General features: G+C 43.0%; 4 protein-coding genes across 5 annotated transcripts in view; 3 read left to right on the forward strand and 1 right to left on the reverse strand.

The window, feature by feature from the left end:
* Positions 1-1963: 1963 nt before the first annotated feature.
* itpa (inosine triphosphatase (nucleoside triphosphate pyrophosphatase)) lies at positions 1964-6333 on the reverse strand. Its single transcript, XM_024418053.2, has 8 exons — positions 6200-6333; positions 5008-5065; positions 4840-4904; positions 4656-4729; positions 4519-4550; positions 4171-4283; positions 2867-2943; positions 1964-2660 (listed from the first exon to the last, which is right to left on the reverse strand). The coding sequence occupies exons 1-8, from the start codon at positions 6260-6262 to the stop codon at positions 2522-2524; spliced, it is 621 nt and encodes a 206-aa protein (XP_024273821.1). The 5' UTR covers positions 6263-6333; the 3' UTR covers positions 1964-2521.
* A 91-nt stretch (positions 6334-6424) lies between these two features.
* Positions 6425-7785, forward strand: LOC112248765 (eEF1A lysine and N-terminal methyltransferase). Its single transcript, XM_024418066.2, has 2 exons — positions 6425-6856; positions 6980-7785. The coding sequence occupies exons 1-2, from the start codon at positions 6704-6706 to the stop codon at positions 7310-7312; spliced, it is 486 nt and encodes a 161-aa protein (XP_024273834.1). The 5' UTR covers positions 6425-6703; the 3' UTR covers positions 7313-7785.
* A 150-nt stretch (positions 7786-7935) lies between these two features.
* Positions 7936-9140, forward strand: LOC112248771 (eEF1A lysine and N-terminal methyltransferase). 2 transcript variants are annotated; one of them, XM_024418078.2, is made up of 3 exons: positions 7936-8263; positions 8521-8692; positions 8898-9140. In XM_024418078.2, exons 1-3 carry the CDS (start codon positions 8213-8215, stop codon positions 8981-8983), a joined length of 309 nt encoding a protein of 102 aa, XP_024273846.1. In that variant the 5' UTR covers positions 7936-8212; the 3' UTR covers positions 8984-9140. The 2 variants fall into 2 exon arrangements, with proteins under 2 accessions (XP_024273846.1, XP_024273855.1); XM_024418087.2 differs by having other exon boundaries at positions 8524-8692.
* A 1157-nt stretch (positions 9141-10297) lies between these two features.
* Positions 10298-26685, forward strand: part of dnm3a (dynamin 3a) — a 45042-nt gene continuing 28654 nt past the window's right edge. Inside the window, 12 exon segments of the mRNA XM_042327919.1 lie at positions 10298-10421; positions 22765-22869; positions 22872-22913; positions 23055-23134; positions 23213-23336; positions 23469-23483; positions 23486-23560; positions 25420-25532; positions 25988-26035; positions 26125-26267; positions 26513-26579; positions 26581-26649. Coding sequence (XP_042183853.1) covers positions 10298-10421; positions 22765-22869; positions 22872-22913; positions 23055-23134; positions 23213-23336; positions 23469-23483; positions 23486-23560; positions 25420-25532; positions 25988-26035; positions 26125-26267; positions 26513-26579; positions 26581-26649 — 1005 coding nt within the window.

The raw sequence follows: 26685 nt of genomic DNA on the forward strand, positions 1-26685 counted from the left end.
GGCTACCACAGCATTCTGCAGGGATACACCATCTCATCTGGTTTGCGCTTAGTGGGACTATCATTTGTTTTTCAACAGTACAATGACCCAAAACACCTCCAGGCTGTGTAAGGGCTATTTGACCAAGAAGGAGAGTGATGGAGGGCTGCATCAGATGACCTGGCCTCCACAATCAACTGACCTCAACCCAATTGAGATGGTTTGGGATGAGTTAGACTGCAGAATGAAGTAAAAGCAGCCAACAAGTGCTCAGCATATGTGGAAACTCCTCCAAGACTGTTGGAAAAACATTCCTCATGAAGCTGGTTGAGAGAATGCCAAAAGTGTGCAAAGCTGTCATCAAGTCAAAGGGTGGCAACTTTGAAGAATCTAAAATATATTTTGATTTGTTTAATACTTTTTGATTACTACATGTTTCCATGTGTTATTTAATAGTTTTGATGTCTTCACTATTATTCTGCCATGTAGAAAATAGTAAAAAATAAAGAAAAAGTGTGTCCAAACTGTTGACTGGTACTGTATATATATATATATATATACAGTGAGGGGGAAAAGTATTTGATCCCCTGCTGATTTTGTACGTTTACCCACTGACAAAGAAATGATCAGTCTACAATTTTAATGGTAGGTTTATTTGAACAGTGAGAGACAGAATAACAAACAAAAAAATCCAGAAAAACGCATGTCAAAAATGTTATTAATTGATTTGCATTTTAATGAGGGAAATAGGTATTTGACCCCTCTGCAAAACATGACTTAGTACTTGGTGGCAAAACCCTTGTTGGCAATCAGAGGTCAGACGTTTCTTTTAGTTGGCCACCAGGTTTGCACACATCTCAGGAGGGATTTTGTCCCACTCCTCTTTGCAGATCTTCTCCAAGTCATTAAGGTTTTGAGGCTAACGTTTGGCAACTTGAACCTTCAGCTCCCTCCACAGATTTTCTATGGGAGTAAGGTCTGGAGACTGGCTAGGCCACTCCAGGACCTGAATGTGCTTCTTCTTGAGCCACTCCTTTGTTGCCTTGGCTGTGTGTTTTGGGTCATTGTCATGCTGGAATACCCATCCATGACCCATTTTCAATGCCCTGGATGAGGGAAGGAGGTTCTCACCCAAGATTTGACGGTACATGGTCCAGTCCATCGTCCCTTTGATGCAGTGTTGTCCTGTCCCCTTAGCAGAAAAACACCCCCAAAGCATAATGTTTCCACCTCCATGTTTGACGGTGGGGATGGTGTTCTTGGGGTCATAGGCAGCATCCCTCCTCCTCTAAACACGGCGAGTTGAGTTGATGCCAAAGAGCTCCATTTTGGTCTCATCTGACCACAACACTTTCACCCAGTTGTCCTCTGAATCATTCAGATGTTCATTGGCAAACTTCAGACGGGCATGTATATGTGCTTTCTTGAGCAGGGGGACCTTGCGGGCGCTGCAGGATTTCAGTCCTTCACGGCGTAGTGTGTTACCAATTGTTTTCTTGGTGACTATGGTCCCAGCTGCCTTGAGATCATTGACAAGATCCTCCAGTGTAGTTCTGAACTGATTCCTCACCGTTCTCATGATCATTGCAACTCCACGAGGTGAGATCTTGCATGGAGCCCCAGGCCGAGGGAGATTGACAGTACTTTTGTGTTTCTTCCATTTGCGAATAATCACACCAACTGTTGTCACCTTCTCACCAAGCTGCTTGGCGATGGTCTTGTAGCCGATTCCAGCCTTGTGTAGGTCTACAATCTTGTCCCTGACATCCTTGGAGAGCTCTTTGGTCTTGGCCATGGTGGAGAGTTTGGAATCTGATTGATTGCTTCTGTGGACAGGTGTCGTTTATACAGGTAACAAGCTGAGATTAGGAGCACTCCCTTTAAGAGTGACTAAGAGCAAAAGACTAAGAAAAGGGGAGTGGAAATGTGACAAACAGGAGAGAAAACATTGAGTTACTACATTAAAGGAGATCAAACTCAGAAAGACAGAATATTTGTGGTTTATTATACACTCCTCTTGGGGCACTCCACACACTCACAGAGTCTGCCTCTCACAAATCACAAATACTGTAGTCTTGGCTTGGGGACTGCACTTTAGAAAGCAGAAAGTCTTGAACTAGAACCACATTTTGGTTCATAAAACCCACATAATCCAGATTTGATGAGCTCTATCAGTTTGAGGAAAGCAGATTCAGTGTTTAATACAAGCGACTTGACTCTGAACAGAGAATAAACCAAATCCTTATTTTTTAATAAGGTACAAAAACGACTTATTTAAGACAAATGGAGGACAGTGGATGGAGTGTGGTCTAAACCTTTGGCAGATGAGGTTGGAACTTGCTGACCAGTGTGGAACTGTCTAATCTGCACAAGTTTGTCCCTGTCTGATTGGTTAGCTGAGTCCTGACTGTTTGTTGAGCGATTGGTCAGAGTAGGTAGAAGTTGCCCCTAACCACGGATACAGAGAGTCAGATAGGTTTTGTATCCCCCTGATGGTAAAGGTTAAGAATGGGGGTAGGGTTGTCTGACCCTAGATCAGTGGTTAGTCATTCTGTTTCTTCTTCTTGGTGTCTGGCATGCCATTGTCGTTGGCCTGAGAGGAGAAGTGTTCGGACATGGCTGCCAGGGCTCGGTACCGATGGGATATTGTGTTCTTTACCTGCTTAGGTAGCTCAGCATATCTACAGGGACCAGAAAGAGAATGAGAGACACAACAATAAATCAGCTGGCAATAATAACTTTCATTCATTTTCTTCTTACTGATGTTGTCAATACATAAAATAGACATCTACTGCCCCCCAGTGGTATAGTAGGAGAGTAATAAAGGAGTAATAAAGTGTGATACGTAAACACAGACTCCTGCGAGTAAAATAAAAGTCCTGCTTACGTTTTGTCAAATCCGTCTGGTTGGAAACAGGGGTCCCATCCAAAGTCTCTGGGGCCTCTAGGCTCTACAATGTGCCCCTAAACAGTTAGGGGAAAAATACATGTTTATCAAAGCAAGCATGCAGAGTTAGTGTAGCTCAATTGTAGAGCATGGTGCTTGCAATGCCAGGGTTGTGGGTTCGATTCCCACAGGGACCTGTACGAAGAATTATGAAAAACTATGCAGTCGCTCTGGGTAACGTCAGTAAGACCAAGGAGCTGATCGTGGACTACAGGAAATGGGGGATGGTGAGCACGCTGCACCATAGAGAGCATCTTGACTGGCTGCATCACTGCTTGGTATGGCAACAGCACCACCCTCGATTGCTTGGTGCTACAATGGGTGTTGCGGTACATCACTGGGGCCGAGTTCCCAGCCATCCAGGACCTGCCATCAGGCAGTGAGAAAGGAAGACCTGGAAAATCGTTAAAGACTCCAGCCATCCAAGCCATAGAGTGTTCTCTTTGCTTCCGCATGGCAAGCAGTACCAGAGCATAAAAGTCTGACACCAACAGGCTCCTGAACAGCGTCTAGCCATAGCCCATCCAACTACCTCATCCCCATACTGTATTTATTTATGTATCTTGCTCCTTTGTACCCCAGTATCTCTACTTGCACATTCATCTTCTACACATCTATCACTCCAGTGTTTAATTGCTATATTGTAATTACTTCACCACCATGGCCTATTTATTGCCTTACCTCCCTTATCTTACCTCATTTGCACACAATGTATATAGACTTTTTCTATTGTATTATTGACTGTATGTTTGTTTATTCCATGTGTAACTGTGTTGTTGTATGTGTCGAACTGCTTTGCTTTATCTTGGCCAGGTCGCAGTTGTAAATGAGAACTTGTTCTCAACTAGCCTACCTGGTTAAATAATGGTGAAATCAAATAAAAATAAGACTGCTGAAATTTGGTCAAAAATCTTTCATCTGTTGTAATGGCAAGGTATATTATCGGATTAATGTGTTATTTAGTTTTCCTGACACAAGAACAAGCCAGTTGATCAGAATATATCATGGAGTATCAGAAATGGCTGTCTGTCTAGACAGAAAATCTAAGTCAGATTTTGCAGTAAAATAAATGACGTAGTTACTGCGTTTTGACTTTGTAGGGCGGTGTACATATTTTTTATGTTATTTTTTGTGCTACATTGGTATTGATTACTGCATTGTTGGGTTTGGAGCTTGTAAGAAAGGCATTTTACTGCACCTGTGCGCGTTACATAAAAACGTTACATTTGAAACTATATTCTGACCTCAGTTATCCCTCTGAAGAGTTGTACTGGCTCCTCTTTCCCTGGACAGAAGGCAAAGGTACACAGAGCCCAGGCTGACTTATCTTCAAACCCAGCCAACATCTTATACAGACCTGGATAGAGGGAGGGACGGTGACACAAACTCAAACCCAGGAGGTTAGTGGCACCTTAATTGGGGAGGACTGGCTCGTGGTAATAGCTGGATCGGAATGGTATCAAACACACCAAACACATGGTTCATTCCAGCCATTATTATGAGCCGTCCTCCCCTCAGAAGCCTCCACTGCACACTCAAACATTACATTTAAGTAACTGTACTCATTCATTCACAGATGAATCATGATTTACCTTCAGGCCTAAGTTTATCCAGGAACCATTTTCTACACACACACAACAAAAAAAACAGATACATTTTCAATAAATGTATTGTCACATTAGAGAATCCGACTACAGGCTCCACAGAGAGGTTATAGAGGCCTACTCACATGTAGGGTCCTGGTAGACCTCCCAATGCTCTGAAACAGAGACAGGTGTCCTCCACGATGACTGGTCCATCAACCTGAGAGAATTGACACAGACAAACCAGGTCAGATGAGCATTTATACACATATCTCTAATCCAGACCTCATTACAACAGCACACAGAAAAGAACAGTCCACAATGACACACCTGTTTTACTGCTTCCTTACACTTCTGTATAGAGATCTCGTCTGGTTCCCCCTGGTATTCAGGCACTGAGAAAGATGGACAGTAATTTAGTCCCACATGAAGACTTAACAGAGATGTATTGATTAGGTATACATCTATCTCGTCATTCCATTGAGAAAGTTAACTCACAGTCAATCTTCTTGGATACTAGTTTGTAGGGAAACCCGTCCCCCAAGATCTGAATCACCTGGTTAGACAAAGAACAGCAGTCTTTTATGATGGCATGAACTTGTGAGTTGGTCTACAGTGTTATGTGTAAGGCAGGGACGGGCAACTGGCGGCCCGCCGCCCCCCCCAGCTGGGGTCTCAACTTAATGTTTAGAGTTAGCATAGTAGAATACACAAGGTGCAATAAAAAAAAAATGTGATTGTGCATCAGCAGTTTCTCTCTTATGTCAGTCGCTCAATTAGCCCATGTCAGTGAACATTTTTTAGATTGGTAAATTAGTCTAGCGTCCAGCTATTTATACTTGAAGTAATCATGGTTGAACTACAATTATCATTGATTTTGTTAGTCACTTTCACTCTGATATCATATTAAAAACTGCAAACATTTATATCCACCCTATAGCAAAATGTGTACAATTGCAGGAAATTAGCTGTAAAACTGCACATTTTTCTCTTCGCCCAATGACGAAATGAGTACAATTGCAGGAAATGTAAATGTTTGGCTCGCAGGTTGGGGATGTGGCCTCCCCAACAACATTTTGCGTAGGGCCTCTATAAGGCTAGGGCATGGATGTGGGTAGGCAGACCCGCAATCCACTGTAGCCCCTACTGGTTCGATCCTGCTGTATCACAACCGGCCGGGATCGGGCGTCCCATAGGGCGGCGCACAATTGACCCAGCGCCGTCCGGGTTAGGGGAGGTTTTGGCCGAGGTAGGCCGTCATTGTAAAATAAGAATATGTTCTTAACTGACTTTCCTAGTTAAATAAAATAAATAAAATGAGAAGTTCTGATTTTTTGTGCCACCCACCCCCATCAAAGTTGCCCATCCCTGGTGTAAGGCTTGGATGACACCTGCTGGTATGGTGCTATACTGTTAAACATGCAGGACTCCAATAACCCAGTTCATGTTATACAGTTAATGTGTACAAGCTATTGACGTAGCCTCTAAAATGAGATTAATTATATATCAAAACATTTGATCTCAGCATGTGTAATCTAAAACTTGGCCACCACCACATTTACCCCTGTCAGACTTCCATTCTGTCAGGAGTCGGCCGGAACCTCTAATAAACAGCTCACTTTGGAACGTTTCAATGTTCATTCCGGGCCATTTCTACAGGGAATAATAATTGATCTGAAGCATTCCCCACCTCTTCTAGTTTCTTTGCGTTTCCAGTCACGAAGACAACGGATCTCGCCACTGGAATAGCCATGCTGAGGCCTCTTGATGTCTGGAAGATAATCACGAACGGACCAGAACACGCCGTACCGCAAAGACATCCGGCACTGCATCAGCCAATGACAGGCCACTGCCAAGAATCCTAGCAAATCAGGGTAAGGCTAGGAACTCCGCCTATTCAGCGCTATCCAATCGGAATGTTGTTGTGTACAGCTGGAAATAATGTCCGGGTGAACATACCATGTCGGGAAGACGGCAAACTAAAATGCAACCATTTATATTTAGAGAACGGCATATTTTGGACAAAATGACGATACAACAGTTGCTATCCGTAACTTAGTAAGTTAACAGTTATGATATCCTGCAAGTGACTGAATCTTAGCTTGTTTAAAGCTATTTGAAAGTTGCCTTACATGTTAGTTTGTTGAAGTAGCCTACAGAGATACACCAGGATACACCTTGCTACCTAGTGAAAATGAGTCTTCTAACTCGCACTACCGAGGGGTTCAGCTCCACTGAGTACTGGGAACTCTTCTTCAAGAAGAGAGGAGAGACGGCTTTTGACTGGTATGGAGACAACAACAAACTCTGTGGCATGCTGCTCAAATACATCAAACCTCGGGATAAGGTGACAACCTAGGCTTACACCAAAGGCACCCTACACATCTGTGGCACCATTTTTACGTCCTGAACCTGAAATCCATGTACAAGACATTTCTTCTATTTGTCTCTCACTTGTCTCGTCTCCCAGATCTTGGTGGTGGGCTGTGGTAACTCTGAGCTGAGTGAGCATCTGTATGATGTCGGCTACAGACATCTGACCAACATTGACATCAGTGAGACGGTGGTGAATCACCTGACCTTCCAGAAGGTGGATGCCATACAGAACCCCAATGAGGACAGAAGCTACCAAGCTACACTGGACAAGGGGACACTGGTTGCCATTTCCTCCCAGGAGGAGGGGGTTCTAGCTGGGAGGATACTGGCTGAAGTGGGCTGGGGGTGTGAGGATGTTGAGTTGTTCGACAGGGATTATAACATCAAATCAAATGTATATATATATAGCCCTTCTTACATCAGCTGATATCTCAAAGTGCTGTACAGAAACCCAGCCTAAAACCCCAGAAAGCAAGCAATGCAGGTGTAGAAGCACGGCTTTAACAGGGCTTTAACCAAAGCCAGCAGCCCTGCACATAGAGTTGCACTCCAGGAGTGTTGTCTGTTAGTAATATGTGTCTGCCATGTACGTGTCCCATAGCTGAGGGAGTGAAAAGGATCAATTGTGTAGGGGCTAATTTGACCCTCTATAGCTACTTCCATTGAACCAGCACGCATGCAGACTAGAGCGAAGTGCGATCCCGACACGTACCACGATATGTTTGGAGTTTGCGCAATTTAATATAAAAGAATAGACGCGTGCCTAACTACATAAAAAGTGCATTTGTTTGTTTGATTTCGAGGTGTGACACGTAACAAGTGAAATCCCTCCCAAATTAAATGTTTAACGGCTACTGAGGTTTATCTTATTAAACAACATGGGGAATGTGTTAATTTGAATTGAATGCTTTTTTATTATTTTTATGTGGAACATAATTGCCTCATTCATGGCTCAGCTGAGGGTCGTGGCCAACTAGCAACTAGCGCTAACTAAAGGTGACTGGTTGCATAGGGACCAGGAGTATACGGACATGCAGTCTGTCCAAACAGAGCTCTCTCCCATGGGGATGGGAGATGTGATTATTCCATATTTTATCATTATTTATTTCTCTATTGTCTCCCCCTTATTCCTTCAACCGTTTTCCCCCTTTCTCCATCCCTGGCCCCGTCCCTCTCCCTGTATGTGTTCCGTTCCTGTCGGTGGGAAGTGAGCTAGGTTGGAGGGAGGTAGTGAGTCGTGGTAACAGTGTTCTGAGTGGTCAGTACTCTGTAGAGGACGTGAGAGGAGAGGTTGGTCATCTCAACTGCAGACTAGTGTTCCTGTTTAATGAAGGACTGGTCCAGTCAGAGAGCTGCCTCACTGACCCAACAACCACAGGTTCTCTCTCACTCACTCTCTCTCTCTCTCTCACACACACACACACACACACACACACACACACACACACACACACACACACACACACACACACACACACACACACACACACACACACACACACACACACACACACACACACACACACACACACACACACTCACTCACTCACTCACTCTCTCTCTCTCTCACACACAGAGTGTTTTGATTACTCAATGCCTGAGTTCAGTGGCTAATAGTCTTTTTACATTGACCAGCAGCCTCTACTCAGAAAAAGAGCAGAAGGAAAGCCCTCTGCCCCTCCCCCTGTGCCCTCACAGACACCAGGTGGCACCCTGGCGGTGGATAAGGGCTTGGTCTGTTGTGCCCACCACAGGGTCATGGTGGCTGGCCTTGCCATACTAGGGGTGGGCTCCAACCACAACAAAGGTAGGTGTGTCTGCAAGTCAATTACTTCGTGCCTATCCACACACACCTGCCAAACACCGGTCTGTGTTTGACACTTTTTCTCAAATGTACTTTTATTTGCCTGCAGGAATTTGTCACCTGACACTTCAGGTCTGATGAATCAGCTAAATGTATTCTGTCTGTCATGTCTCCTCGAACCTCTGTCTGTCCCACCTTCCCTCTCTAGACGTCCTAGTGTCAGTGCTCCTGGTGGGGCTGGGTGGAGGAGGGCTGGAGCTGGACCCTGCAGTGCTGAACCTGAAGGTTGCATGAGGATGAGAATGAGGAGAAGAGGGGAAGACCTTGTGAACAAGTATCATGATCTCATACTTTACTGTATACAAAATAAAAACATGTACAGATGTAGTTTATTCTAACACTATCAATCAAGTAAAGAATGTTTTATTCTCAAACTTCTCTCTGGTGTTTATTGATGATGAACCCTGCAGTGATTTTCTCAGGATTACAGTTGCTTTTGAAACTATTTTATTTTCTATCAGACTTTAACTATCTCATATGTTACACAGATGCCACCCCTTCTGATTTTAGACTGCAGTCCCTCACACACTCTCTCTCACTGCTGAAGAGTGCAGCAGTGTTATTTACAGTAGATGAATCTTGCAGCATGTTCAAAGTATCTCTGCGAGTTGGGTGCATTGAAAGGTGGGATTTATAACCCTGGACTTGAGGCGGGAATATTTTCTGTCTGTCAAGCCAAACTAATATTATAATTTGCTATCTGTTCCTTTGGAGTGAATGGACGTGCAAACTGCCTTTGGGAACTCAGTCGCAGATTTTTCCACTAGATAGCACAGCCACAGTCAAAATGGCTGTATCGTACAAATGGATGAAAAACATTTAACCTTCATTTCGGGTTAGGCATACGGTTAGTAGTGTGGTTAAGGTTAGGTTTAAAATCAGATTTTATGAAGATAAATTGTAGAAATGGGCGGGGTTTATGACTGTAACGACCCGTTAACGTTAGCTGCCTGTCAGATGAATCGAACTGTTATCGAATTGTTGCTTAGAACTGAACCGAACCAGAACTGAAGTCCACCGGAGGAAATGTTATCTTCACGATTATCTCTTTGACTTTTAGGGACTGACTTTTTGAACAATAGGCTATATATAAACACGATGTAACTTGCTGGACGGACGTTTGGGTCCGGCTTGGGTGCGCGGTGACTGGACCAGTGTTAGTTGCCAACTAATTGGACTGGAGTCACTACTTGACAGTAGGTTAAGTAATCAGCAATACAAGGCAAAAATGACAACTTGCAAAACAAATAAAAATATCAATAATTGCTAGGTATACAAACGTTATATTTGTGTTTTAGTGGCATGCGGACTGGGCAGTTGGCTAACATTAATAAACATCACTCAGCACTTGAAGTAGCTTTTAAATTTAGCTAAATTCCTTGCACTTTTTGTTGTCAGCTAACGTTAGCTATCAATCCTGAAACTCCCAATAACATTCAAATGTTTCTCTTTGACTGTCTTCATCTTTTTTCAGCTTTACCGAACCATAGTGTTTGGATGGTGTTGTGTGTGCAGGTGGTTGAAAGTTGGATGGACAGCTCCGTCACGATGGGCAACCAGGTGATGGAGCTCATCCTCTTGGTGAACAGGTTGCAGGACGCCTTCAGCACCATGGGCCAGAGCTGCAACCTGGACCTGTCACATATAGCTGTAGTTGGCGGCCAGAGCGCAGGCAAGAGCTCATTCTTGGAGAACTTTGTTGGCAGGTATAGTAGTCTAATATAGGGATCAACAACACATCAGATAAACCATCCATAATGTTATTCAATAATCGGTTACTCAGATGCTGTCTGTTTTGAGTTTGGTAGAGATTCAGGAGCACCGAGATCTTCTGCACAGATTCTGCCTGACAGTAAATCTCAGAAAGACCAAAATATTGGTGTTCCAAAAAAGGTCCAGTCGCCAGGACCACAAATAAAAGTACCATCTAGACACCGTTGCCCTAGAGCACACAAAAAACTATACATACCTTGGCCTAAACATCAGCGCCACAGGTCACTTCCACAAAACTGTGAACGATCTGAGAGACAAGGCAAGAAGGGCATTCTATGCCATCAAAAGGAACATAAAATTCAACATACCAATTAGGATCTGACTAAAAACACTTGAATCAGTTATAGAACCCTTTGCCCTTTATTGCTGTGAGGTCTGGGGTCTGCTCACCAACCAAGACTTCACAAAATGGGACAATCACCAAATTGAGAGACTGCATGCAGAATTCTGCAAAAATATCCTCTATGTACAATGTAAAACACCAAATAATGCATGCAGAGCAGAATTAGGCCGATACCCACTAATGATCAAAATCCAGAAAAGAGCCGTTAAATTCTACAACCACCTCAAAGGAAGCGATTTCCAAACCTTCCATAACAAAGCCATCACCTACAGAGAGATGAACCTGGAGAAGAGTCCCCTAAGCAAGCTGGTCCTGGGGCTCTGTTCACAAACACAAACAGACCCCACAGATCCTCAGGACAGCAACACAATTAGACCCAACCAAATCATGAGAAAACAAAAATATAATTACTTGACACATTGGTAAGACTTAACAAAAAAACAGCAAACTAAAATGTTATTTGGCCCTAAACAGAGAGTACACAGTGGCAGAATACCTGACCACTGTGACTGACCCAAACTTAAGGAAAGCTTTGACTATGTACAGACTCAGTGAGCATAGCCTTGCTATTGAGAAAGGCCGCCGTAGGCAGACCTGGCTCTCAAGAGAAGACAGGCTATGTGCACACTGGCAAAAAAATCAGGTGGAAACTTAGCTGCACTTCCTAACCTCCTGCCGAATGTATGACCATATTAGAGACACATATTTCCCTCAGATTACACAAATCCACAAAGAATTAAAAAACAAGCATGATATTGATAAACTCCCATATCTACTGGGTGAAATACCACAGTGTGCCATCACAGCAGCAAGAGTTGTGACCTGTTGCCACAAGAAAAGGGCAACCGGTGAAGAACAAACAATTGTAAATATAACCCATATTTATGTTTATTTATTTCCCCTTTTGTACTCTAACCATTTGCACATAGTTACAACACTGTATATATACATAATACACATTTGTAATGTCTTTATTTTAATGTTTCATGTTTAGTGTTCATTTTTAATGTTTATTTCACTTTTGTATATTATCTACTTCACTGGTTTTGGAAATGTTAACATATGTTTCCCTTGCCAATGAAGCCCCTTGAATTGAATGGAATTGAATGATTCATGGCTCCCAACAGTTGAGCTCTCCAAATAAATGCACATGGCAGACAGACAGCCTCTCCTATTCAGTGAGGGCTGGCATGGATTGTTTACTAAACCCTATGCCAATGTAGCTGTGTTTGTGAATCAGAGCTTTCTCTGTAGTAGTCAGTCACCTACCAATAATGAGTTCAGTTATGCGACAATAGGCATGATGCTTAACAAGTGTTTTCAGAGCAGATGTGCAGATATGAGAGAGGAGACTATGACACAATTTCTCACTCTCTCTTTCTCTCGCTCTCTTAGTATGGTTGGTATGGAATACTGAAGTATGGATACCTGAAATGGCTTTATGACAGTAGTGATGATGTCTGTGTGACAGTGACCAGCACTTGGTCACTTATTAACCAGGAGCCCTGGTCAAAAGTATTGTACTAAATAGGGAATAGGTTGCCGTTTGGGATGCAATCACTGACTTAATGTCTGATGCCTGAATCCAGCTGTTTCTCCAGCCCTGAGTGTCAGTCCTTGCTTCCTGCAGGTGTGTTGTCACAGCTGGATTATAAATGGTAGGATACTATAAAATAAACTTTGAAGCAAGACAACAGGAAAATGGTGGCACCCTGAATTTGGAATAAAAGACTAGAAATAAGTGATTTCACCCATTATTTCTTTGTAGAGTTTATACTGTAGCCTGAGTGGGGGAGAAAGGAAGACTAGCGGTTAAGAGCGTTGGGCCAGTAACCGAAAGGTCGCAGGGCCTCTGCTAAATGACTCAAATGTAAATGTAATGTAAAATGAGTGTGGGGTCGTTTTGACATTGAGATTTAGATGTATTTTATAGTTGCCTCAGCAGAGCTGTTAGACATGTCTCAGCTTCCACTGTTGTGTTTATACCCGCTCTTGTCTTTTAACACTAGAACCCCCTGGCCTTTCAGCATATAAGTACCGGGCGTCACCTTTAACATATGCATCAGATGCATTTCAACCCGCAAGGTGCACAAACATGCTTGATAAATACATGCTTGATAAGTAGTTCATAAACTATAGTAAGGGATTAATTGCATGAAGAAATATTTATGGAAATATATCAATTAAAAAAAGAGTTGTTTGTTTAGATAGAGTCAAGGATACGTTTTGTATAATTCTTCAAAGTCCTAGAAAAACACAGGCCTAAAGCCTAGTTATTTCTCTTACAATAGAAACATTAGTGTGATTTATTTGATCAACTTTTTTGTAGATACGATTAGTAATAGTAAATAATAAAGTCCAGTTACAGATTCTTTTGACAAAGTAGAAACCAAAAATATTATAATAATAGAACCAGCCAGCTGCACAGGTGAAATGATTTGCCGTATTCTTAAACAAAAGCACCAGTGCATGAACAATTGTAAAGGAGGAATTGCATAAATATTTGTAGAAAAATATTCATGACAAGATATAAAAAACAATATTTGTTGATTGTATTGGAAACTGTTTTGTGCCCTTATACTCGTGCCTTAACGCATTAATCAATCGTGTCTTGTCTTTATGCTTAGGGTCCACAGTCAGCACATAGCTTCGGGCTTTGTGTAAGCAAGCCCCACAAACAAATCGATTGCACCACACACAGTTTATGGGCCTTGTTTTGTGTACACCTGCCGACTTGACATTGTGTCTTGTTTATGCCAGAGTGGGAGCAGTGGTGCTTGGGGCGCACGCACGCGCGCACACACACACACACACACACACAAAAAAAAGGCTAAAAGCAACACATTGCAGGGTCCAACAATAACAATGGCCCACTTGCCTGGGGCCAGTAAAAACATGTTGGGCCAGTGGATCTCGTCAGGCACTGGCCCGACCTGGCCAGTAACTGCGCATTTGGCATTCCAGTTCGACATTAACATCCTCTGTCGCAGTCTGCCAGAGAAAACTGCGGGTGCCGCATCGGGGTCAGCACCGCATTGTTCACAGCACTGCATTGTTAGATTTGGATGAGGATTTCCACTTCAATGAGCTTTCTTCTTAAATTTACATACTTCTCATCCTGGAACCGGCCCAAACCCCAAGACTTGAAGATGGAAGAGGCGACATTATAGAGGCTGACATTTGGGATACCTGACAAGACTACATCGGCGAGTGTATTAACCACCTCTACCCTCCGTTCTATTGGTGAACGTGCAATCACTGGAGAATAAACTGGACGAGCTCCGTTCGAGACTTTCCTATTCACGTGATCTGAAGAACTGTAATATCCTATATTTCTTTGTTAACAACAGCTGGTGTGCAATCTCTAATTAAGGAAGTCTCGAGGGTCTACTCACCTCATGCTATTTACCAAGAGAGTTTTCATCTATATTTTTCGTAGCTGTCTACTTACCACCACAAACCGATCCTGGCACTAAGAGCGCACTCAACAAGCTGTATAGGGCCGTAAGCAAAGTAGGAAATGCTCACCCAGAGGCGACGCTCCTAGTGACCGTTATTTTTAATGCAGGAAAACTGAAATCCGACTTACCTAATTTCTACCAGCATGTCACCTGTGCAAATAGAGGTGAAGAAACTCTAAATCAACTTTACTCCACACACAGAGACATATCAAAGCTCTCGCTCGCCCTCCATTTGGAAAAATCTGTCCATAACTCTATCCTCCTGATTCCTACTTATAGGCAAAACCAGGAAGTACCAGTGATGCGCTCAATACAGAAGTGATCCGATGAAGGGGATGCTGCGCTACAGGACTTTTTACGCAATCAGTGACTGGAAGGTGTTCCGGGAATTATCTGATGGCATTGAGGAGTTTACCGGCTTCATTAATAAGTTCATTGATGATATCGTCCCCACAGTGACCGTACGTACATATGCCAACCAGAAGCCAGGGATTACAAGCAACATCTGCACTGAGCTAAGGGTAGAGCTGCCGCTTTCAAGTAGCGGGACACATTATAATAAATCCCTCTACACCCTTCGACAGACTATCAAACAGGCATTTACAGTACTAAGATCAAATCCTACTACACGGGCTCTGATGCTTGTCGGATGTGGCAGGGCTTGCAAACTATCATGGATTACAAAGGGAAACCCAGCAATGAGCTGCCTAGTAACACAAGGCTACTAGAGGAACAGATCCACAGATAACGCAATCTTTATTGCACGCAACATTAACCATTGCCACCTGCACAAAAGGAACACCTATGTGAGAATACTGTTCATCGACTCAACGTTCAACACCACAGTGCCCTCCAAGACCCTGGGACTGAACACCTCCCTCTGCATTGGATCCTGGACGTCCTGACGGGACGCCCCCAGGTGGTGAGGGTAGGGAACAACACATCCGCCACGCTGACCCTCAACACGGGGGTGTCTCAGGGGTGCGTGCTTAGTCCCCTCCTTTACTCCCTGTTCACCCACGATTACATGGCCGCTCACGACCCCAACACCATCATTAAGTTTACTGACAACACGACGGTGGTAGGCCTGATCACGACAACGATGAGACCGTCTATAGGCAGGAGGTCACACTGCCAGGACAACAACTACTCCCTCAACATCAGCAAGACAAAGAAGCTGATCGTGGACTACAGGAAACAGAGGCCCGAGCATGCCTCCATTCACATCGACAGGGATGTAGTGGAGCGAGTCGAGAGTTCCTCGGTGTCCACATCATTAAGGACCTACAGTATCATTGTCCAAATACACCAACACAGCCGTGAAGCAGGCACGACAACACCACTTCCCCCTCAGGAGGCTGAAAAAATGTGGCATGGGCCCACAGATCCTCAAAAAGTTTTACAGCTGCACCACTGAGAGCATTTTGACTGGGTGCACCACTGCTTGGTATGGCAACTGCTTGGCATTCGACCGCAAGGAGATACAGAGGGTAGTGCATATGACACAGTACATCACTGGGGCGGGGCTCCCTGCCACCCAGGACCTCTATACGAGGTGGTGTCAGAGGAAGGCCCTAAATATTGTCAAAGACTTCAGCCACCCAAGTCTCTGCTACCGCACGGCAAGCTGTACCGGAGTGCCAAATCTGGGACCAAAAGACTCCTGAACAGCTTCTACACCAAAGCCATAAGACTGCTGAATATTAATTAAATGGATACCCTGACTATTTGCGTTGACCATCTTTTTATTTGCACTGACTCTATGCACATTCACTGGACTCTAACCGTACACTCACACATACTACACTGACACTCCAACACACATATACTGTACCAATACTACATACGCTGACACACACAGAGAAAACACACACACATGCATATTGACGCCACACACCCACACACTTTTACACTATTTCACACTCTTCACATAAGCTGTTATTACCTATCCTGATTCCCTAGTCACTTTCACTTTTTTTTACAAGATCAGCATTAAAACCAACCACCTTTTCACTTTCATGACATACAGCACAGACAATTGTTTGCATCTCTTGTTTTGTTACTTCTCTTTAAAAATACTCTCTTTATTGTTACTTCATTTTATATATATATATATATATATATATATATATATATATATATATATATATATATTCTAAAAGTTATGAAATCGTTTTTCCCCCCTCATCAATCTACATACAATACCCCATAATGATGAATCAAAACAGGTTTTTAGAAATATAAGCATATTTATTAAAAATATAAAACTGATATCACATTCACGTAAGTATTCAGACCCTTTTCTCAGTACTTTGTAGATCCTCTCAAGTTCTGTCAGGTTGGATGGGGAGCGTCGCTGCACAGTTATTTTCAGGTCTCTCCAGAGATGTTCGATCCGGTTCAAGTCCGGGCTCTAGCTGGGCCACACAAGGACATTCAGAGACTTGTCCTGAAGTCACTCCTGCTTTGTCTTGGTTGTGTGCTTAGGGTCGTTGTCCTCTTGGAAGGTCAACCTTCAGCACGGTCTGAGGTCCTGAACGCTCTGGAGCAGGTTTTCATCAAGGACCTCTCTGTACTTTGCTCCGTTCAATTTTGCCTCAATCCTGACTAGTCTCCCAGTCGCTGCTGCGGAAAAACATCCCCACGGCACGATGCTGCCACCACCATGCTTCAACGTAGTGATGGTGCCAGGTTTCCTCCAGATGTGATGCTTGGCATTCAGGCTAAAGAGTTCTATCTTCCGGGAAACTTCTTTCTCATGGTCTGAGAGTACTTTAGGTGCCTTTTGGCAAAGTCCAGGCAGGCTGTCATGTGCCTTTTACTGAAGAGTGGCTTCCGTCTGACCACTCTACCATAAAGGAAAGTTCCATCTGGAATGTTCTCCCATCGCCACAGAGGAACTCTGGAGCTCTTTCAAAGTGAACGTCGGGTTCTTGGTCACCTCCCTGACCAAGGTCAATGCTGCAGAAATGTTTTGGTACCTTTCCCTAGATCGGTGCCTCGACACAATCCTGTCTCGGAGCTCTACGGACAACTCTTTCAACCTATTGGCTTGGTTTTTGCTCTGACATTCACTGTCAACAGTGGGACCTTATATCGACAGGTGTGTGCCTTTCCAAATCATGTCCAATCAATTGAATTTACCACAGGTGGACTCCAATCAAATTGTAGAAACATCTCAAGGATGATAAATGGAAACAGGATGAACCTGACCTCAATTTCGAGTCTCATAGCAAAGGCTCTGAATACTTATGTAAATAAGATATTTCTGTTTTTTGTTTTTTTATACGTTTGAAAACATTTTTAAAAATGGTTTTCGATTTGTCATTATAGGGTATTGTGTAAAAATTATGTAATACATTCAAGAATAATGCTGTAACGTAACAAAATGTGGAAAAGTGGAAGGGTTCTGCATACTTTCCGAATGCACTGTGTATACAGTACCAGTCAAAGGTTTGGACACACCTCATTCAAGGGTTTTTCTTTATTTTTACTATTGTCTACTTTGTAGAATAATAGTGAAGACATCAAAACTATGAAATAACACATGGAATCACGTAGTAACCAAAAAAGGGTTAAACAAATCAAAATATATTTTAGATTTTAGATTCTTCAAAGTAGCCACCCTTTGCCTTGACAGCTTTGCACACTATTGGCATGCTCTCAACCAGCTTCATGAGGTAGTCACCTGGAATGCATTTCAATTAACAGGTGTGCCTTGTTAAAAGTTCATTTGTGGACTTCCTTTCCTTCTTAATGCGTTTGAGCCAATTAGTTGTGTTGTGACAGTAGGGGTGGTATACAGGTACAGTAGGGGTGGTATACAGAAGATAGCCTTATTTGGTAAAAAACCAAGTCTATATTATGGCAAGAACAGCTCAAATAAACAAAGATAAATGACAGTCCATCATTACTTTAAGACATGAAGATCAGTCAATCTGGAAAATTTCAAGAACCTTTAACGTTTCTTCAAATGCCGTCGCAAAAAACCATCAAGCGCTATGATGAAACTGGCCTCTTACCTCTGCTGCAGAAGATAAGTTCATTAGAGTTAACTGCACCTCAGATTACAGTCCAAATAAATGCTTCACAGAGTTCAAGTAACCGACATCTCAACACCAACTGTACAGAGGTGACTGCGTGAATCAGGCCTTCATGGTCGAATTGCTGCAAAGAAACCACTACTAAAGGACACCAATAAGAATGAGACTTGCTTGGGCCAAGAAACACATTAGACCGGTGGAAATCTGTCCTTTGGTCTGATGAATCCAAATTTGAGATTTTTGGTTCCATCTGCCTCTGTGAGACGCAGAGTAGGTGAACAGATTATCTCTGCATGTGTGGTTCCCATCGTGAAGCATGGAGGAGGAGGTGTGATTGTGTGGGGGTGTTTTGTTTGGTGACACTGTTGGTAATTCATTTAGAATTCAAGGCACACTTAAAAAGCATGGCTTCCACAGCATTCTTCAGCGATACGCCATCCCACCTGGTTTGCGCTTAGTGGGGCTATCATTTGTTTTTCAACAGGACAATGACCCAAAACACACCTCCATGCTGTGTAAAGGGCTATTTGAGCAAGAAGGAGAGCGATGGAGGGCTGCATCAGATGACCTGGCCGCCACAATCACCCGACCTCAACCCAATTGAGATGGTTTGGGATCAGTTAGACCGCAGAATGAAGGAAAAGCAGCCAACACGTGCTCAGCATATGTGGAAACTCCTTCAAGTCTGTTGGAAAATAATTCCTCATGGAGCTGGTTGAGAATGCCAAGGGTGTGCAAAGCTGTCATTAAGGCAAAGGGTGACGACTTTGAAGATTCTAAAATCTATTTTGATTTGTTTAACACTTTTTTGGTTACTACGTGTTTCCATGTGCTATTTAATAGTTTTTATGTCTTCACTATTATTCTGCAATGTAGTAAAAATAAAGAAAAACCCTTGAATGAGTAAGTGTGTCCAAACTTTTGACTGGTACTGTATATATATATATATATATATATATTTAATGCTAGGAGGATGATGATGATCACCCAGTCTCATAACCTCTTACTCTCATAAGGGGAAGAAATGGAATTCCTTCCATATCAGTCACCAACTAGCCCCTATGAGTTGGATCGCAGAGTGAAGGAAAAGCAGCCAACAGAGAATGCCAACACAACGCTCAGCATATGTGGGAACTTCTTCAAGGCTTTTGGAAAGCACTCTAGGTGAAGCTGGTTGAGAGAATGCCAACACTTTTTTGGTTACTACATGATTCAATATGTGTTATTCCATGGTTTTAATGTGTTCACTACTATTCTACAATGTAGAAAAGAGAAAAAAATTAAGAAAATTCCATGCATGAGCAAGTGTGTGTGTGTGTGCGTGCGTATATATATATACACATACATATATATATATATATATACATATATATATATATATATATATATATACATACAGTTGAAGTCAGTAGTTTACATACACTTAGATCGGAGTCATTAAAACTCATTTTTCAACCACTCCACACATTTCTTGTTAACAAACTATAGTTTTAGCAAGTCGGTTAAGACATCTACTTTGTGCATGACAAGTCATTTTTCCAACAAATGTTTACAGACATTTGTTGACAAATGTTTACAAACTTCTGACCCACAATTCCAGTGGGTCAGAAGTTTGCATACACTAAGTTGACTGTGACTTTAAGCAGCTTGGTAAATTCCAGAAAATGATGTCATGGCTTTAGAAGCTTCTGATAGGCTAATTGACATCATTTCTGTCAATTGGAGGTGTACCTGTGGATGTATTTCAAGGCCCACCTTCAAACTCAGTGCCTCTTTGCTTGACATCATGGGAAAATCAAATGAAATCAGCCAAGACCTCAGAAAAAAACTGTAGACCTCCACAAGTCTAGTTCATCCTTGGGAGCAATTTCCAAATGCCTTAAGGTACCACGTTCAGCTGTACAAACAATAGTATGCAAGTATAAACACCATGGGACCAGGCAGCCCTCATACTCCTCCGGAAGGAGACGCGTTCTAGAGATTAACATACTTTGGTGCGGAAAGTGCAAATCAATCCCAGAACAACAGCAAAGGACCTTGTGAAGATGCTGGAGGAAACTGGTACAAAAATATCTATATCCACAGTAAAATGAGTCCTATATCGTCAAAACCTGTAAGGCCGCTCAGCAAGGAAGAAGCCGCAGCTCCAAAACTGCCATAAAAAAGACAGACTACGGTATGCAACTAAGATTGTACTTTTTGGAGAAATGTCCTCGTGTCTGATGAAACAAAAATAGAACTGTTTGGCCATAATGACCATCGTTATGTTTGGAGGAAAAAGGCGGAGACTTGCAAGCCGAAGAACACCATCCCAACCATGAAGCACGGGGGTGGCAGCATCATGTTGTTGGGGTGCATTGCTGCAGGAGGGGCTGGTGCACTTCACAACATAGATGGCATCATGAGATGAAAAATGATGTGGATATATTGAAGAAACATCTCAAGACATCAGTCAGGAAGTTAAATCTTGGTCACAAATGGGTCTTCCAAATGGACAATAACCCCAAGCATACTTCCAAAGTTGTGGCAAAATGGCTTAAGGACAACAAAGTCAAGGTATTGGAGTGGCCATCACAAAGCCCTGACCTCAATCCTATAGAAAATATGTGGACAGAACTGGAAAAGCGTCTGCGAGCAAGGAGGCCTACAAACCTGACTCCGTTACACCAGCTCTGTCAGGAGGAATGGGCCAAAATTCACCCAACTTATTGTAGGAAGCTTGTGGAAGGCTACCCGAAACGTTTGACCCAAGTTAAACTATTTAAAGGCAATGCTACCAAATACTAATTGAGTGTATGTAAACTTCTGACCCACTCGGAATGTGATGAAGAAATAAAAGCTGAAATAAATAATTCTCTACTATTATTCTGACATTTCACATTCTTAAAAATAAAGTGGTGATCCTAACTGACCTAAGACAGGGAATGTTTACTTGGATTAAATGTCAGGAATTGTGAAAAACTGAGTTTAAATGTATTTGGCTAAGGTGTATGTAAATTTAAGACTTCAACTGTATATGTGTGTATGTCTTTCTTTTTCTTCTTTGAGGAAGGAAACAAACCAGTTTAAAAGAGACCCCTAGACATAATAAGTGCAGCAAAATCCCCATAACTGCCCCATAATCTTCTCACAATGTTTCTTCTTTCAGTTCATTACAAAGTTCATTGCTTTCCAGACAATGATTGTTCAATTTCCAGTAGGTTTTTTAGTTTTCCCCCCTGGTAATTCTATTTATTTTTTTGTCCCCAAAAGGATCTGTTTTTAGTGCTTTGGTCAGCCCACATGTATCCAAAGCGGTTTGGTAAGAGTTCTCTGAAGGAATCTTTCAATTGGAAATCTTCTTTAACTTTTTACTAGGTTTTCCCTTCGGCAGTTCATTTAAAACCTGTTCTTGCCTCCCTATCCTTTGCTTCTGTTATAGTATTAAAATCACCACCAATGATAACTGCATAGTCACTTTTACCCCTACCTGCATGTACATATTACCTCAATTAACTCAACTGCCTTGTACCCCTCCATGTATATTGTCTTGTTATTGTTATTTTATTGTGTTACTATTTTCGTATTTATTTTTTGCAAATTGTTGGGAAAGAGCTCGTAGGTAAAGTGTACACCTGTTGTATTTGGCGCATGTGACAAATAAAATGTTAAACATGATTTTATTTTTTTTTGAGTTACAAGTGGAAAACTCCATATTTGAGTAATATGATTGGCCATCACGCTTCCCGCGAGTCACAATTTACAATTTACTGAGCAGTATATGAGTGATCTACTCTCAGAGCTAATTTATTATAGGAACAATTATTTACAAAACTAAACATTCAATAGTGAACAAAGTAGCAAATTTGCAATAGGCTACTGTTGATAGTCTACAAAAAGACACCTAACATTCATCTTGGCTACTGTTGAGAAGTTATCTTAAAGAGGCAACGCCCTATTTTGGGACATAAAATGCAATTCCAAAGAATATAGTAATGACTTACATTCTAAAAGATATTACACAGCTTTTTTAGGCACTAAATACCAAGTGGCCTATTAATTGATGAATATAGAGAGACAGCATGCTAACCTATAGGCCCTGCATGATTCTAATGCACTTATAAACTACACCAGTAGAAATCCTGTTTGGGACAGTAGATTTCTGGCCAACCGGGTCAGTGAAAGGAAAAAGTTCACATTGGACCCTGCATTGTATTTGAACCTGAACATCCCAATATACTGCTGTATGTAGGTGTGACACTCCCCACCAGGGGGCAGAGTCTGTCTGTAAGCAGGTACAACGTCTGTGGGAAATGGTACAACGTCTGTGGGAAATGGGCATTGACCCACGACGTCTTCTCTCTCTCCTTCTCTATCTCCTTCTCTCTCTCTCTCTCTCTTTCTCTCTCTCTGTAGAGTATGCTGAGTTCCTCCACTGTAAGGGAAAGACGTTTTCAGACTTTCAGGAGGTTTGTCGGGAGATCGAAGCAGAGACCGTGAGACTGACTGGAACCAATAAGGGTTCTCTCCTGTCCCCATCAACCTACGAGTCTATTCCCCTCACGGTACACAACACACACACCACAGTGTACTACTCTTACACGATCCTCAGAAGGGGACACACCCTATAGCTCAAACCAGATGCTTAAATGCATGAAAAACAGCAAGTGAAAACTTAGTAAATATGTCTGTCTATCCTTTGATAGTGTTGAACCTGACCCTGGTAGATCTACCTGGCATGACCAAGGTACCTGTAGGAGGTCAGCCTACTGATGTAGAGTACCAGGTCAGACACATCAAACATTTATTATAATATTACAATCCTTCCTTCATAAATAAAGTTGTATTGTATTTGTTCCTGCAGGAGAGAGACATGATCATGCAGTTTATCTGTAAAGACAACTGCCTGGTCCTGGCTGTTACTCCAGCTAACACGGGCCTGGCAAACTCTGAGGCGCTCAAACTGGCCAAGGACGTCGACCTTCAAGGTGAGACAAAACAGGGACATAACGTCTCTCCAGAACATTGCCAAATGGTCCAAATAATCACTACATTGGAATATCAGTTGACTACATGATGAGAGGTACTATCTTCCTTTCTTTGTCATAGTTTTCCACCAGGCCAGCGGACCATAGGGGGATCACTAAGTTAGATCTGATGGACGAGGGAACAGATGCCCAGCACATACTCGAGAACAGGTTACTGCCACTACGTACGTACGTACGTACGTGCGTGCGTGCGTGTGTGTGTGTGTGTGTGTGTGTGTGTGTGTGTGTGTGTGTGTGTGTGTGTGTGTGTGTGTGTGTGTGTGTGTGTGTGTGTGTGTGTGTGTGTGTGTGTGTGTGTGTGTGTGTGTGTAGAGATAATGTTCCCATAATGTTCCCATAATGTTCCCATAATGTTCCCATAACGTTCCCATAATGTTCCCATAACGTTCCCATAATGTTCCCATAATGTTCCCATAATGTTCCCATAACGTTCCCATAATGTTCCCATAACGTTCCCATAATGTTCCCATAATGTTCCCATAATGTTCCCATAATGTTCCCATAAAATCCCTGTTATGGAATAAGTTAGGTCAGAGCCAGCTATTAAGAGAGTTGGGCCAGGTTTTAGAACGGCCGCTATGTTAGCACGTTTATTCTCAAAATGTTGGTGATGTAAGAGAGAGCCTCCATCAACTCCCTATGAAATGACCTGCCCTAAACAAGCCGAACAGAGCAGCGAATTTAACAGACTATTTATTCATTAGCATTCGGGATAACGTGTATCCAATTCTGTGCTGTGTTGTGGTGTCAACAAATTGCATCTCTGTTTTCACTGGACACCTTCATAGGTTTTAAAAACTAGCAGAAATCAACAGCACAACACAGAAGCACCAATTATCACTTAGCAACGGCTGTGGAGGAGAAAGTGGCACTCGGAGTGTTCAGACATAAACCGCATTGGCCCAACTCTCTGGGTTCAGGTAGGTTAGTGTAAGAAGCATACAGGCTACAATACACTACACTTCCACACTCCATCCCCAGGTGGCAGCACCAACCAGGTCAGGTGATTGTGCTCTGCCAGGAAGCCTTGATAATTCCTCAGGCGCAAGCGATGTAGAGGATTGTGACTCAGTGTGAGAGGAGGGCAGAAGCTTCTCAGCCAGCCTTTGTTTCTTTCTTTGTGTTAGTTAACCTCTTTAGTTGGGCGTGTCTTTCTGTCGTTTGTTTTTTGGAAATATTTATTTTGTCTTCATGAATGTATGAATACTAATCTACTTGGACTGGCTGATTATGGGGATCATGACTGAGCGGGCCCTGGACCAAAAGTCTCCTGGGTACATGGTCACATATGCTTATTTCTCACATTTATACACACATCAAATCAGCTGACAGAGCATGTAGCTCTGCATAAGACCCCTAGACATAACAAGTGCATCAAAATCAATAGGCTAGTTATTGGTTTCGTAACAATCCCCACAACGTCCCCATGATGGTTCCATAACATCACAGTAACATTCCCATAACATCTCCATTATGTTGTCATAACGTCTCCATACTGTTTCCATAACATCCCCTTAATGTCCCCATACTGTTCCCATAACATCCCCTTAATGTTCCCATACTGTTCCCATAACATCCCCTTAATGTTCCCATACTGTTCCCATAACATCACCAGTGACCAGGCTGTGCTGAGGTAAGTGTTGAAATGGAGGCTTGATATCCTACTGCCATGCTGAGCTCATGGGGTTGTGTTACAGTATTACAATCAGTGCCAGCCTGCCCTGGGATAGTGTGTGTATGTGTGCTCGGGTCTGGGTCTAGGCTGGGTAAAGCTGTGCCAGGTCCGTCATGCTTGCTCCTTCAGAGGTAATGCTTTAGACATGCAGCCTACTGTTAGTGCTGCTGTGACAGTAGAGAGATTAGATTTGAGCTGCCTGAATGAAACATCTGCTGGCCTGCTGAAATCAGAGGACCTTCTGAATCTGAATGCTGCCCTCCAGAGATGTATTGGATTGTAACTCATGGAGACACAGCTTACACACCTTTTTACTCATCCGCTCCTCTCCTCTTCTCTCCTCTCCAGGTTACATTGGGGTGGTGAATCGTAGTCAGAAGGACATTGATGGGAGGAAGGACATTAAGGCAGCTCTGGCTGGAGAGAGGAAGTTCTTCCTGTCTCACCCTGCATACAGACACATGGTTGACAGCATGGGTACCGTACCTCTGAAGAGTTCTTCCTGTCTCACCCTGCATACAGACACATGGTTGACAGCATGGGTACCATACCTCTGAAGAGTTCTTCCTGTCTCACCCTGCATACAGACACATGGTTGACAGCATGGGTACCATACCTCTGAAGAGTTCTTCCTGTCTCACCCTGCATACAGACACATGGTTGACAGCATGGGTACCATACCTCTGAAGAGTTCTTCCTGTCTCACCCTGCATACAGACACATGGTTGACAGCATGGGTACCGTACCTCTGAAGAGTTCTTCCTGTCTCACCCTGCATACAGACACATGGTTGACAGCATGGGTACCGTACCTCTGAAGAGTTCTTCCTGTCTCACCCTGCATACAGACACATGGTTGACAGCATGGGTACCGTACCTCTGAAGAGTTCTTCCTGTCTCACCCTGCATACAGACACATGGTTGACAGCATGGGTACCACACCTCTGAAGAGAGTCCTCAACCAGGTACAAAAAACACACACACACACCATGTGGATATATTTTGAAACTAGCCAGAGATCAAATGAGATGTTTCTTTCTGGGTGTGTGTGCAGCAACTGACCAACCACATCCGAGACAGTCTAAAAGTGTTCTGCAGTCGTCTCCAGAGCCAGCTCCTACCACTGGACAAAGAGGCTAAGGAGTTCAAACACTACAGAGCTGACGACCCTGCACGCAAGACCAAGTCCCTGCTACTGTCAGTTCACACACACACACACACACACACACACACACACACACACACACACACACACACACACACACACACACACACACACACACACACACACACACACACACACACACACACACACACACACACACACACACACACACACACACACACACACACACACACACACACACACACACACACACACACACACACACACACACACACTAGAAAACAAAGTTAGCAGTGTGTATTAAGTGTGTGTACAGGCTGGTGCAGCAGTTTGCAGCAGACTTTGAGAAGCATATCGAGGGCTTAGGAGACCAGGTGGACACCTATAGAACTGTCTGGAGGAGCCAAGATCAACCGCATCTTCCACGAACGCTTCCACTTGGAACTGGTCACGGTCAGGCTTGGAGTCTCTGTGTGAGTCTCCACTCTT

Source organism: Oncorhynchus tshawytscha, linkage group LG01 (assembly GCF_018296145.1).
Source record: "Oncorhynchus tshawytscha isolate Ot180627B linkage group LG01, Otsh_v2.0, whole genome shotgun sequence".
NCBI lineage: Eukaryota > Metazoa > Chordata > Actinopteri > Salmoniformes > Salmonidae > Oncorhynchus > Oncorhynchus tshawytscha.